The sequence below is a fragment of the Cricetulus griseus genome, chromosome 7, assembly GCF_003668045.3.
Source record: "Cricetulus griseus strain 17A/GY chromosome 7, alternate assembly CriGri-PICRH-1.0, whole genome shotgun sequence".
NCBI lineage: Eukaryota > Metazoa > Chordata > Mammalia > Rodentia > Cricetidae > Cricetulus > Cricetulus griseus.
Genome location: NC_048600.1, coordinates 98,811,800 through 98,825,293, shown reverse-complemented (window position 1 = coordinate 98,825,293; position 13,494 = coordinate 98,811,800). Strand labels below are relative to the sequence as shown.

At 40.3% G+C, this 13,494-nt stretch overlaps 1 protein-coding gene across 10 annotated transcripts in view; it reads right to left on the bottom strand.

Annotated features, from left to right (window-relative positions):
- Bcas3 (BCAS3 microtubule associated cell migration factor) overlaps positions 1-13,494 on the bottom strand; it is a 487,638-nt gene that overhangs the window by 257,116 nt on the left and 217,028 nt on the right. For all 10 annotated transcript variants that reach the window (XM_027426382.2, XM_027426380.2, XM_027426386.2 and 7 more), the window contains 3 exons: positions 11,574-11,674; positions 6,018-6,214; positions 950-1,047 (listed from right to left, as the gene is read on the bottom strand). In XM_027426382.2, coding sequence (XP_027282183.1) covers positions 950-1,047; positions 6,018-6,214; positions 11,574-11,674 — 396 coding nt within the window. The remainder of the gene's footprint in view (positions 1-949; positions 1,048-6,017; positions 6,215-11,573; positions 11,675-13,494) is intronic.

The window sequence follows — 13,494 nt, the reverse complement described above, 5'->3', positions numbered from 1 at the left end:
ATCAGTTGACAAAACTAAGTACATAACTCAGAAAACTAAGGAAACAGACAAGACAAAGTACATGCACTTTGAGACAGAATCAGGCAGCAGTTAATAATGGTTTCCATTCTCCTTCACAGTTTAAGCCTCAATCAAATCAGCTGTTTGTGGGGACTTTTAAACCACCATAGATGAAAATCTGCTATTACTCAACTGTCAACAATTTCAGGATTATTGATCAATCCACTGTGAGAGACTTTTGGGACACACCCCTCCTGTGAGATCTTCAAACATCCCCCACGTGCAGCAAAGCTGTGTGCAGCACCACTCTCCCTTTCTTCGTTCATCTTAGACACAAGAACGTGCATTATCACAATCAGCTCAATGATTCACCAGGCTCATCTCTATAATACAATTGAAGCAACCATAGCCAAAAAGCCACTAAGGAGTCATGTTCCAGAAACTAATGCTACACATTCATAGGCTGATTGCAAGACTAGGAAATTACTAACTGTAGTAGACATACCAGGGTTAAACTGATGAATTTCTAAGCTTCATGCTTTCTACAGTAAAACTATCTAAGATACAGCATTTAGACTGCCTCTGCTGCCACAGACCAGGCACTTTGATACTCCACAGGTTGAGTAAATTGAATCCATATATTGTATTTACGCTCTCTGTCAAGGTTGCTGCTTGACATTTCAAGTGATCAAAGGCAAACAGTCATCAACCCTGTAGCCTTCAATACTATGTTCATTACATTTAATCAAGGGCTGGCTCCACCTCCCCACTCACCAACACTAAGAATGTCTGAATACAAGGCAGTTTTCAGTAGCAAATAGAGGCACAATACTGTATAAAGACACAGAAAACCCCAACCAACAAAAGAGGAAAGAAAATGAGTATCATTCTCTATAATGTGTAAGAAAATAAAATTTGAAAGCAGAGGCATGCTCTGTAAGCATCCTACCTGAGGCAGCATCAATCACTGTGGAAACGCCCCTTCGATCAGAGACTGGACGGGATGACCCTGGCATGCTGACTGGGTCAGAGCGGACGGGCTGGATCCTGCAATGCAATTTCATTTAGTTCACATATGGCATGGAAACTGTCACTTCCTGCAGCAGACCTTAGATCAGGAATGCTTGAATGGCTTAATCCATTAAAGAACCATACATTCTAAAACCAGACAAAAAAGGAGCTACAATCCCAAACTGCTCCACACAAAGTTCTAAAAACATGATATTCCCACCTTACCAGGCACACTCTAACTTCTTGTTAATGTATGTTGTTCACTGGATTAAGAAAGGAGTTGAAAAGTTAAAATGAAATAATGAATAGAATTGGAAAAAAAGGAAAATACAGTGAAAACTTCAGCTTTTCCAAAGCTTACAAATGAACATTTCATGAACGGCATCAGAGCTGAGTTCAACAGAAGACAGCAATGATACAGCCACTGTGTGTATGTGTGTGTGTGTGTGTGTGTGTGTGTGTGTGTGTGTGTGTGTGTGTGTGTGTGTGTGTGTGTGTGTGTGTGTGTGTGTGTTCTTTGTATGTAGTTCTGGCTGTGCTAGAACTCTCTACATAGACCAGGATGGCTTTAAACTCACTAAGATCCTCCTACCTCTGCCCTGACAAGTGCTGAGATTAAAGGTGTGTACAGTTACAACTAGCCATAATGTAAACATTTAAGACACTCCCATACCATCATTACAGACTGTTATTTTATTAACAAGGATAAGACAGGATAACAAGGCTGTGTTATGCTGCAGAGATCAGCCAGGGCAGCTACTAAATAACTTTCATAAGATTATCAATTAACTTATAATAATCAATTTGAACCTCAGCAAAACTGGTTTATTATATACCATATGAAGGAGCTCAAGAAGGATAATGTGTAAGTGCTGAATCTCCAGTAGCTTGAGAACAAATATTATTAAGATAGCAACTACAATTGAAAGTTGTAAATCCCAGGCAATAAGAGGGAACAATGTATGCACTTCTGGTACATCACACAGTGAGATTTTTACTGAACATTAACAGTATGCATAGTGAACATTAACAGTAAGAACATTAAGTAAGGTTTAAATGAAATGTAAAATATGAGGTGTGTTTGCAGGTACAAGAGATTCATGAACTACTAAGGAACGTAGCAGAAAGATGTCAAAGCTAATAAAAGTACAGGACCAGAAGGTGGGAAATGTAGTCAGGGAGGGACAGCACATTTGATGGTGGCCAATAAGATCACACTGCATAGTGACGTGGCAATCACAGTTTGTGCTAGTCAGCACACACTTTCTCACTAAGCAATACACTACTGTGCACACCAGAAGGGCTTCTCTTGGAGCTCGGCAGGATCTGGATCTGCTCAGCTATGCAGACCAGGCTGGGCTCAAACAAATAGAGATCTACTGCCTTAGTGCTGGGATTAAAGGTAACTGTACCCTTAGGATTAAAGATACCTGGGCAACCATGCCCAGTATTATACCAACCTTAATGGTATCATATGGGGAAAATGACAGTGTAATCAATACAAGGACGAGCTGAGATTTAAAAAGAAATGAAGTACTTTTTGTTTTTTTGTTTTGTTTTCTGGTTTTTTGAGACAGGGTTTCTCTGTGGCTTTGGAGACTGTCCTGGGACTCCCTGTTGTAGACCAGGCTGGTCTTGAACTCACAGAGATCCATCTGCCTCTGCCTCCTGAGTGCTAGGATTAAAGGTGTGTGCCAACACTTCCCGGCTTGAAATGAAATACTTTTAAATGAAATAATTTTAAAGGAATACTAAGGCCAGTGTCTTGTCATCTGAACACTGAGGCCAGAAGGACACATCCAAGAGGAGAGCAGCTGAGCCATAGTGGAGAAGTGAGATAATAGGACTATTAACTGGGTGGTAGACTAAATCATAATGGACACTGAAGGATGATAAACTTAGAACAAAGATGTCTCATTAAAGCCAGGTCTTGTTTTGTAAGCCAGGGTGGCTTTAAACTTTCCTGCTTCAGCCTCTCAAGTGCTGGGAATACAGGCATAATTCGCTAGGACTTAAGGTCTTCAGCAAGATTGTAAGCAGGCCTATTTGTTCAAACCCTGAAGTACAAACACAATGAAAACAAATATATAAAAACTTATATCCAAGATAAATATATTTAATATCAACAAACAATGCAACACTCTAGTTAAATCAAGCATAAGCAATTTAAAGTTAGATGGGTGGGTCTAAGAAAAACTGAAAGATTTTGAAAATGTATCATTATTTAAAAATAAATCAAGTTATAAAATAATAGGAGGACTGTACCTGAGATAAGATACCCAGGGAAGCTGCATGAAGCAAGAGGGTAGAATACACACATAGGCACTGATAACACTTTCATATAACAAAAGGCAGGGGGGGCACCTAGTGACGGTGACCAGGAAAACAGTGGTAGGACCTTGTGCATTTCACAGAAGAGAATAAATAGCTAAAAGAGACAAATGTCACCTGGTTTAGAAGCTCTAAGTAAGCTCGTGTTTAATAACCAACAACACTGAACATGGTCCAGCAGTCTATATTCACTGTCTGACATCTTAGGGTCATGCTTAAAATTTGGAACAAAATGAAGTTAGAGATGGAAGCCACTGAAAGCAAACTAAGCTCACAGAAAGATGAGCACTAAACAGGGGCTTAAACTAGCACTTAGGAGATAACTTCATCCTTAGGAATCATGCTAAAACTACAGCAAGGACTGAGGTTGGAGCAGTGTGGCGGAGCACCTGCCCACCATGTTCAAGACCCCAAGTTCCACCTTTAGCACAATGGGAGGAAAAGAGGGAGGGAAGCAGAGGAAAGGAATAAAACAAAACAAAACAAAAACAAGGGAAGAAAAGAATAAAGCACTAAGTAGGCTTACTGGTACATGCTAACAATCCAAGCATTTGGAAGGTAAGAGAGGAAGGATCCCAAGTTCAAGGCCAACCTGAGCCAAAACATGTCTATAAAAAGAAAGATTAAGCATTGGTGGAGTAAAAGCAAAACCATAAAAAGGGAAGACTAAGGACCCTACTGAAAGCATAGGTGGTTTCTATGGTGCCCATTAGGGAACAGAGTCTCAAATTTCCAGATATTCTGGAAAGGAAGTGGCATAACTCGACGAACATATGTGACAGGAGAAAGGAGCTGTGAAGAGTGAACCTAGGCCAGGTGTGCAACATCACACCTATAACCCCAGCTTTCAGCAGGACGCTGAGGCAGGAGAATGGTCATGAGTTCACAACCATTCTGACTATACAGAGACTTCCAGGACAACCTGGGCTAAAGAATCAGAACCAGTCACTAAACAAACAAAAATTTTAGAGAGTAAGAAACAAAAGAAACCCTGGATTCTGGCTTTAGCAGGTCAGACAAGATTGAAAACAAGAGACAGCATTCCTGTTCAGTTAAATGGCCAATGCTTTGGAGACCATCACAAGAAAAGTCAGGTGGGCAAGTGGCATCATTTACATCCCAGCCCCTCTGTTCCCAGCTCCAAACGGAGTGCCTGGCATGTACACAACAACTACATCCTGCATTAAAAAGTGAAAAAAAATTCTGAAAGGCTAATCTAGCCTGGCAACAATTTTGTTTTTGCTTTGTGTTGAGACAGGGTCTCTTTTTCATGGTCCTGGCTAGCCTTGAAGTCATGGAGATCCAGCCATCTCTGTCAAGTACTAGGATTAAAGGCATGTGCCAATCCACCCAGCTTGATTTCTGTTTTTTTTTTTTAGAAATTTTTAGAAATTATTTATTTTTATTTAGTGCACATTGGTGTTTTGCCTGCATGTGTGTCTGTATAGTGGTGTTGAGCCCCTGACATGGGAGTTATAGACAGTTGTGAGCTGCCGTGTGGGTGCTGGGAATTCAACCCAGATACTCGGGAAGAGCAGCAGGGCTCTTAACTTCTGAGCCATCTCTCCAGCCACTGGTCTTGTTATTTTTAAAAAATTTTTATTGCTGCCAGGTGTTGGTGGCACATGCCTTTAACCCCAGCACCCAGTAGGCCAAGACAGGTGGATCTCTGTGAGTTCGAGGTCAGCCTGGTCTACAGAGCAAATTCCAGGACAGGTTCCAAAGCTAGAGAAACCCTGTCTCGAAAATCCAAAATAAAAAAATTATTGCTGTTGACAAAGAAGGCATATTTCATCATGTGATTAGAATATAATTTCCCATAATTTTATTTTTAAAACATACAATGCATAATAGATATTTAAAATTTTTGCAAAGGATGTTCTTGTGGTTTTGAACTCACAAACCACCCGTCTTGGCCTCTTGGATGCTGGGATTAAGGATGTGTACAATTATACCCAGTCAGAGTTTAACACAGAGTGATTTTTTTTCCTGATGAAGGCTGATTAGACTCATCCTCAGGCATTTGGGGCACCCTTTAGCACTCAGCCATATCCCAGTCCTAAAATTCTTCTGAAAGAGAAGACAAGTAAAATGGAGATTGTATTACAATAAAATGAGTCCTTCAGTATCTACTGGTGTCTCTCAGACAGACAAATTAAATGCTATGCAAATACTAGACTCCAAAATTTAAAAATAACTAAATTGCACCATAAAAAATAGAAATGAAAAACATACTTTTTAGACATGTATGTGATTCTGGCAAGTAAGAAGTAGAGAGTAAGGATCAGGAAAGCCCAGGCTACAAATTACAAACGAATCACTAACACTTCATCCTGCACCACTTAAGGTAATGAGAAAGGCACAGGGGAAGAACTGAAGAACAGCAATGTCAACTTCAGAAAGATGAGGAAAGGTACATTCATGAGCATGAACAAAGAAGCATAAACTGGAATGGCTTTTTAAAGTGCTCTAATATTAGCAAAAAGACATTTCAGAATGTAAACTTTTGTTGCATGTGATCGGTCCCTGAGTGATGACAGTAAATGACGGGTAACATATGGAGTAAACAATAGAATACTGTGTCAAAGGAGAAATGTGAACACTGCCCAAGACACTTGTTTCAAAGGAGGACTTTACTTGTGTCTTGCAAGTAACCTCCTGGTTTCCTCTCTTACCTGAGACTGTTGAGATCCAGATCATCTGTATCGAAATCCAAGAGTGGCTGTGGCGTGTCACTCGGTCCATGAGACTGCAGCACAGATGAGCTAGAGGATATGACGGTGGTCTGGCCTGAGGGGTGGATGGTTTTAAACTGGAACTGGGGACCCATCCACAGGCGTCTGTGGGGTCCAGTGTGTGTCACGATTTCAACCTGAAACAGAGACAATCATGGTTTTGAAGTCTCATGGCCTGCAGAGATAACTTCACAGCTCTTTCATCCCTTGTTTAAATACCCACTTTGCATTTCAAAAACTAGAGCACCCAGAGCAAAAATACAATCATAATCGTAACCTACATGGACATTGCTGTTCTTGCAGGGGACTGCAATTTAGTTCCCGGTACACATAGCTTGTGGATGACAATGGGTTCCAAGTCCAGTTCTAGGGGATGTGACAATCCTTTCTCAACTCTCAGAGAAACTATATTCAAGCACACAGACCCTGATACATACATACACACACACACACACACACACACACACACACACACACACACACACACACACACGCACGCACACACACGCAGGTAATTTAAAATAAAATCTTTCAAAACACAAACTGCTTCACACAACAGCCATAATGTAACAAAATCCCAACACCAGGGATGAGAAGCCCTCTTTTGAATTGTTGGCCAGGGCTGTCAAAGACAACCCTAATAGATTGCTCCTATCGAACTTGGTTACCGCCCCCTCCCCAGATGTGGAATGCAAGTCCCTATTGATGAAGGTATCATGCACTTCAGACACAGAAACTAGAGGACTTGATGGATCTGACCTGAAAGTTTCCCACTGAGGACTAGCTTTCATGACACCAGAATTTATTATTCAAGCTTCCAAACAATGGAAGTAAACACCTATGAACCACAACAATGACCAGCAAGGCACAAAAACATTAAGGATACAAAAGTGGCACAGATGCCCAGGTGGTGAGCAACAGCCCTCTAATTTAACTAAGACCTGCTTAACAAGAGGAAAATCATTCTGATACTGGAAACCTAGCCAACTACCTAAGACTACTGTGGTCATGGATCTTGGAGGAGAATCTAGAGCCTCGGATTTACTAAGCCAGCATAATTCCTAACTACATTCTCAATATCTATCAGTATACCCGCAGATAAATTAGTTCTCATCCCTCATCAAGGAGAGATGTCTCTTTGTAGTAGACGGAGACCATTATAGAAAACTTTAACTTACAAAATGCAGTTGGGGAGCCCATTCCCAACGAATACATCTACAACATATTCCTGTATCTATGATTGTGGAAGAAAGGACTGAAAGATTGTAAGAGCCAGGGAGACAGGAAGTTTGCTATGAGATTGTGTCTATTAGAAATATCAGAGAAGGTAAACCCATGAAGTCTTACCAATGTGGCTGCCTAAAGATGACTTGAATAAGAATGACACCGATAGACAATACAGAAGGGGAAGTCCCCACAAGGCCAACCATAGACTAAAAACTGCACCCAACTAAGGAATGCTTAGGGGGAGAAACAGTCCTTTACAGGAAAGGGCACACAAACTGGTTATCCAATACCAAATAGTCAGCCTCAAAGGCATACATATAATATTATACAGACTGAGCAGATTGGAATCATGTATTTAGGAATAAACACACACACACACACACACACACACACACACACACACACACACACACACACACACACCACCACCAACAACAACAACAACAACAACAAAAACAAAACAACAATTAAAGAGAAAGAGATCATGAATTTTAGAGAAAATGGGGGGGACTGTACATAGGAGGACTTGAAAGGGGAAAGGGAAAGGAGAAATTATGTAATTATATTATAATCTCAAGAAAAATTAACCCCCAAAATGTAGAAATGTACAGACATCAACATACCCACAATATATGCACCATATTATATATCTAAAATCTGAGTTGACCACCCCTTGTAACTAACATCGAATCCTTAGAGACTGCCTTTGAAGCTGGTTTCCTTGTATAATACAATAGTATATTTCTGTTGCTTGCAAATTTTCTCAAACTACTTTTCAAATGATTTTTTAATTTATTTTTTATATTCCAATCCCAGTTCCTCCTTCCTTCTCTCCTCCGGCTTCCCCTACTCTCACCACCACCTCCCATCTGCTCCTCGAAGAGGGTAAGGCCTCCCCTAATAGATATACTAATTCTGTCAAATCATCTTGAGGCAGGACCAAAGCACCTTTTCACCGCCCACACTCCTATGTCTAGGCTGGGCAAGGTATCTCTCCATATAGAATGGGATCCACTATTCAGTCTGTGAATTAGTGTTAGATCTTAGACCCACTGCCAATGGCCTCATATATTGTCCCAGTCACACCATTGTCACTTATATTAAGGGAGCCTAGTTGGGTCTTATGTTGGTTCCCCATTTGTCAGACCTGAGTCAGTGATCTCTCACTAGCTGTTTCTGTAGGTTTCTCTATCATGGTTTTGTCTCCTTTGTTCATATTTTTGATCCTTCCTCACTTCAGTTGTACTCCAGGAGCTTGGCCCAATGGTTAGTTGTGTATTTCTGTATCTGCTTCCATCTATTTCTGGAAAAGGTTTCTAGCTTCTCTGGGGTTGTGGATTGTAGGCTGGTTATCTTTTGCTTTATGTCTGGTATCCACTTATGAGTGAGTACATACAAAATTTGTCTTTCTGGTTTGGGGTTACCTCACTCAGGATGTTTTTTTCTAGTTCTGTCCATTTGCTTGTGAATTTTAGGATGCCATTTGAGATTGTTCTGTTGAGAATTCTCTGTTTAGATCTGTACCCCATTTTTAAATTGGATTATTTGGTAGTTTGAGTTCTAGTTTCTGGAGTTTTTGTATATTTTGGAGATCAGCCCTCTATCAAATGGGATTGATGAAGATCTTTTTCCATTCTGTAGGGAGCTATTTTGTCTTGTTGACCGTGTTCTTTACAGAAGCTTCTCAGTTTCAGGAGGTCCCATTTATTAATTGTTTCTCTCAGTGTCTGTGCTACTGGTGTTATGTTCAGGAAGTGGTCTCCTGTGCCTATGCATTCAAAGGTATTTCCCACTTTCTCTTCTATAAAGTTCAGTGCGGATGGCTTTATATTGAGGTCTTTGACCTATTTGGACTTGAGTTTTGTGCATGGTGATAGATATGGACCAATTTGTATTATTCTACATGTTGACAGCTAGTTGTAACAGCACCATTTGTTGAATATGTTTTCTTTTTTCCATTTTATATTTTTAGCTTCTCTATAAAAAAAATAGGGGTTTATAGGTGTGTGGTTTGATATCTGGTCTTCGATTTGATTCCATTGGTCCACCTGTCTGTTTTTATGCCAATAAAAAGCTGTTTTCAGAACTACAGTTCTATAATAACTCTGAAGTCAGGGATGGTGATGCCCCCTGATGATCCTTTATTGTACAGGATTGTTTTGGCTGTCCTGGGTTTTTTGTTTTTCTATACCAAGTTGAGTATTGTTCTTTCAAGGACTGTGAAGAATAGTGCTGGGGTTTTGATGGGGATTTCATTCAATCTGCAGATTACTTTTGGTAGGATTGCAATTTTCACTATGTTGATCCTACCTATCTAAGATCATGGGAGATCTTTCCATTTTCTGATATCTTCAAATGATTTTTAAAAAGATTTACTTTATTTATATGTATATATCTGTGTGAGGCTATGTCCCATGTGTGCAGGTGCCTAGGGGATTCCCTAGGAGCCACTTAATGTGGGAGCTGGGGACTCAGTGAACTTAACCACTCACTGAGCTGTCTCTCTAGCCCTTACATCTAATTTTAAATAAAGGAGCTATTATGTTTTCTCTCATGTAACTCATACTGATCAAAATGTTTTCTCAACTGTCATAAATATTGACACCGGGTTTTTCCACTTAGTAAAACAGTAATTCAAAAGTTTTATAAGCATCACGCTCTACAGAAGGGGTGGGGCGTTGCCAGGATTATACTCAATACTGTGAGAAAAAAGAGAATGGAAGACAGGGGAACCTGAAAAAGACTGAATAACAGGTTATGCAAATCTACAGCAAAAATCAACTATACTTCTCAGCCTTGTCATTGCTGTACCCACCTCTGTGCAAAAGCTTTATCAAACTGGCTTCCCAAATGTCTTGAGTCCTTGCCCTGATTATTTTATATTTAATTACATTTCTCAGACTTCGGTGATTAAGTTTAAGACAACACAACTGACAGATTTCACAGAGTGGGGGAGTTCGAGAGGGCACAGGTGTCCTGGTCTTGGGAGGATATTCACATACCCACTAATGACAGGGAGAAAACACTTAGATCAAGGACAGTGATTTCTGATTCTCAGAGTTACATTCAGCAATGTAAATTAGGCCACAGATAAAGAATTGTGTATATTTTAAGCTCAAAACCATCAGTGTCACAGAGCCGAGAGGTAAACAGATGCCTGTGCAATTTCACTGAGGCGATAGCCAGATGTTCCAGTATTCACGCTCCTGTTGTGTGCAGGACAAACATATTGAATGCACTTTCACACTGACAGCACACATTACCCCTTCTACTAAAAGAAAAGTGAAGGACAATGGTTTCTTTGCCAGCATTACTGGACAAAACTTGTGCATGATAGGTTTATTTTATCTGGGTATCATCAGGAGAGGAAGGACCTCAGCATGTCAGATGGACTGTCATTCATAGAGCATCCATGAACACTGCTGGGGTGTTCGAATGAACAAACATCACGCAGAAATGGTTTGTTCCTCCAGATTCTAGAGCCACTTCAGCTTTTCATGCTACCCTCCCTGAGAACACCACAAAGGGTCCTACTTCTCTGAGGCACCTGTCTGATAAAAGCTGCCAAATGGGTAACATGAGACAGGTCATTAACCTCAGCAAATGATGTCAGACTGGAGGCAGACACAACAGCATCTGTAATGAAGTCACTGTAATCACTCCACTGTGAAACAAGTCGCTTTGAAATCAAAGCACTTCATTTAAGACAGAGTCACCTAGTAAGGTGAGGAGTGGCTGGGTAAAGCTGTTTCTGGAGGGTTTAGAGGCCACCAATAACAGCGTGGCCTGGGTAAATCCAGGAGAGGAGTTTCAGCAGGAACTAGCAGAAAAATAATGCTGAACTTCCTTAACGACAGCACTGGGACATTTTGTATGTTCTGCATCAAAGCAAATATTTACATGAGCACAGATAAATGTCAATTTAGTACATACATAAAATATACACATAAAATATATGAGTGGAACATGGAACAGTATTTATAAGACATTCTTAGGGCTGGAGACATGGCTCAGTGGTTAAGAGCACTGACTTCTTTCAGAGGTCCTGAGTTCAATTCCCAGCAACCACATGGTGGCTCAGAACCACCTCAGATGAGATCTGGTATGCAGGCAGAAAGCTGTATACATAATAAATATATAAAATCTTTAAAAAAAGACATTCTTAATAAGGAAATACTCATAATTCTGATGACCTGTAAGGAAAAGAATAGAATAAACACAGATTTCCATTCTCCCTATTGCAATAAACCCAATATATCAGAGTTTTACCTGGGAAAGCCATTCTTCATCTTCCTGTCCACTATGGTCAGAGGCTAAACTGTCATAGGACCCATGTCGAGTAATGGGGCCAGGACTTCCTGGGGGAAGTGCTACAGGAGAAAAAAAAAAAAGAATTTAAACTTCTCCAAACTGCACTGGAAAAGCAGATGAGAACATAATCAGCTCAAATAAATGATATAATACATAAAACACAGGGGCAATTCATGAACTAATGATCAAAAAGTTCTTAGAAATATCTCCAATTAACAGTGAACTCTGGCCAGGCTGCTGACAAATGATGTACCCAGCTACTCAGGAGACTACAGGAGAGGATCTTGTCAGAGTCAGCCTGGACAATAGTAAGAGGCTTCATTTAAAAAAAATCAAAATCCAAACAAACAAGTATGGAATTCAGTGATGAGATCCCTGAGGAAGGAATAACCGAATCCCTCTGAATACCCAAAGTTACCTGAGGAGCTGGCAGACCTAGGTTACCTGTGATGGGTTCAAAGAGCCCATTCATTGTCTGCAGTGAAGGTGTTAAGATGCATGATGTCTGAGAAACACTTTCAATCATTGAAAAAATTCATTTACTCAAATATTGGCTTTCTTGACTATTTCAAGTAATCTCCCTAATTCTTTAGTATTACAATGTAGTTGATAGTAGTCTATATTCTTCTACAAAGAGAACCTTCGGTTAGGAAAAGCAGTAAGGTGCTGTGTTCATTTATTTGTGTCTGTTGGTTTGTTGGAAACAGATTTTATGCAGGCCAGGGTGCCTCAATGTCACTAAGGAACTGAGGATGACTTTGAACTCTTTTTGAGGCAGGGTCTCACTATGCAGTCCTGGCTGGCCTGGAACTCACAGAGATCTTCTGCCTCTGCCTTCTAAATGCTACAGTTAAGTGCATACACTGTTGTGGCCAGCCTTGACTTTGAACACCTACCTGGTCAACCTGCTCCACCTTGCTAGGATTAGAGCATCTGCACCCATGCTAGCTTTCTGCAGTGCTAGGAATCCAACCCCGTGCTTCCTGACTGCTAGGCAAGCACTCCTTCAGCTCAGGGACTCCTCAGCCCAAACAACAAAACATTTCTAATATTCATTAAGTCATAACACTTCCACAACCTCGGTGTTTTCTTTGAAGGTATAATCACTCCTGAAGGCTTCATTTTTTTAAAGCACTTTTAGGTTCACAGTAAAACAGGGCTGAATGTACTCCCCAGGTCCCACTTCCCTTCAGAGAAACCAAACAATGAGATGAACTAGGACACAGAAAAGAAAAGGCATGGCGTTGGGGGGTGGGATCAGGAGGTGAGCAGTAAAAACCGTGGCCATAACAGGAAGCAATCTCATCATTTCCACTGCTAGTGATGTTTGTAAATACATCTACAACCAAAAAAGTTCCTTAGCATAGAACACTAAAAACAAAACAAGCATTTTAAAGTTCTTAATATAGATTCCATGAAAAGCTTGATACCTATTTCTATGAACATTAAAGGCGATGCCAGTCTTATTTGATGATGCCAGGATAAGGTATGGAGAGAAGAAAGAAATCATGGGGAAACAGAACAAAGGAGAAGACATATAAAAGACACAAGCTTGCAAAAAAAGTTATATGAACTTGTTTCAAGAAGAGAAATGAGTCCTAATTCAGTGGTGATGGGCAGACATAAACATAGTGTCGAAATGTAAGATTTGCAACAGTCCAAACCATTAACTGCTGGTTCTTCAAAATCATGGTTCTCTAGCACAGGCACATTGATATTTAGCACGAAACCCAAATGATCACAAAGCCAGACAACTACATCTCTTATGACAGCAAATGGCATTATAAATAAAAGAGCACCCTAACAATTATCCATTATTATCCCAACATTCTTTGAGGACTAATTCTGGTACACTGTAAAGACGGTCAGTCAGCTGATG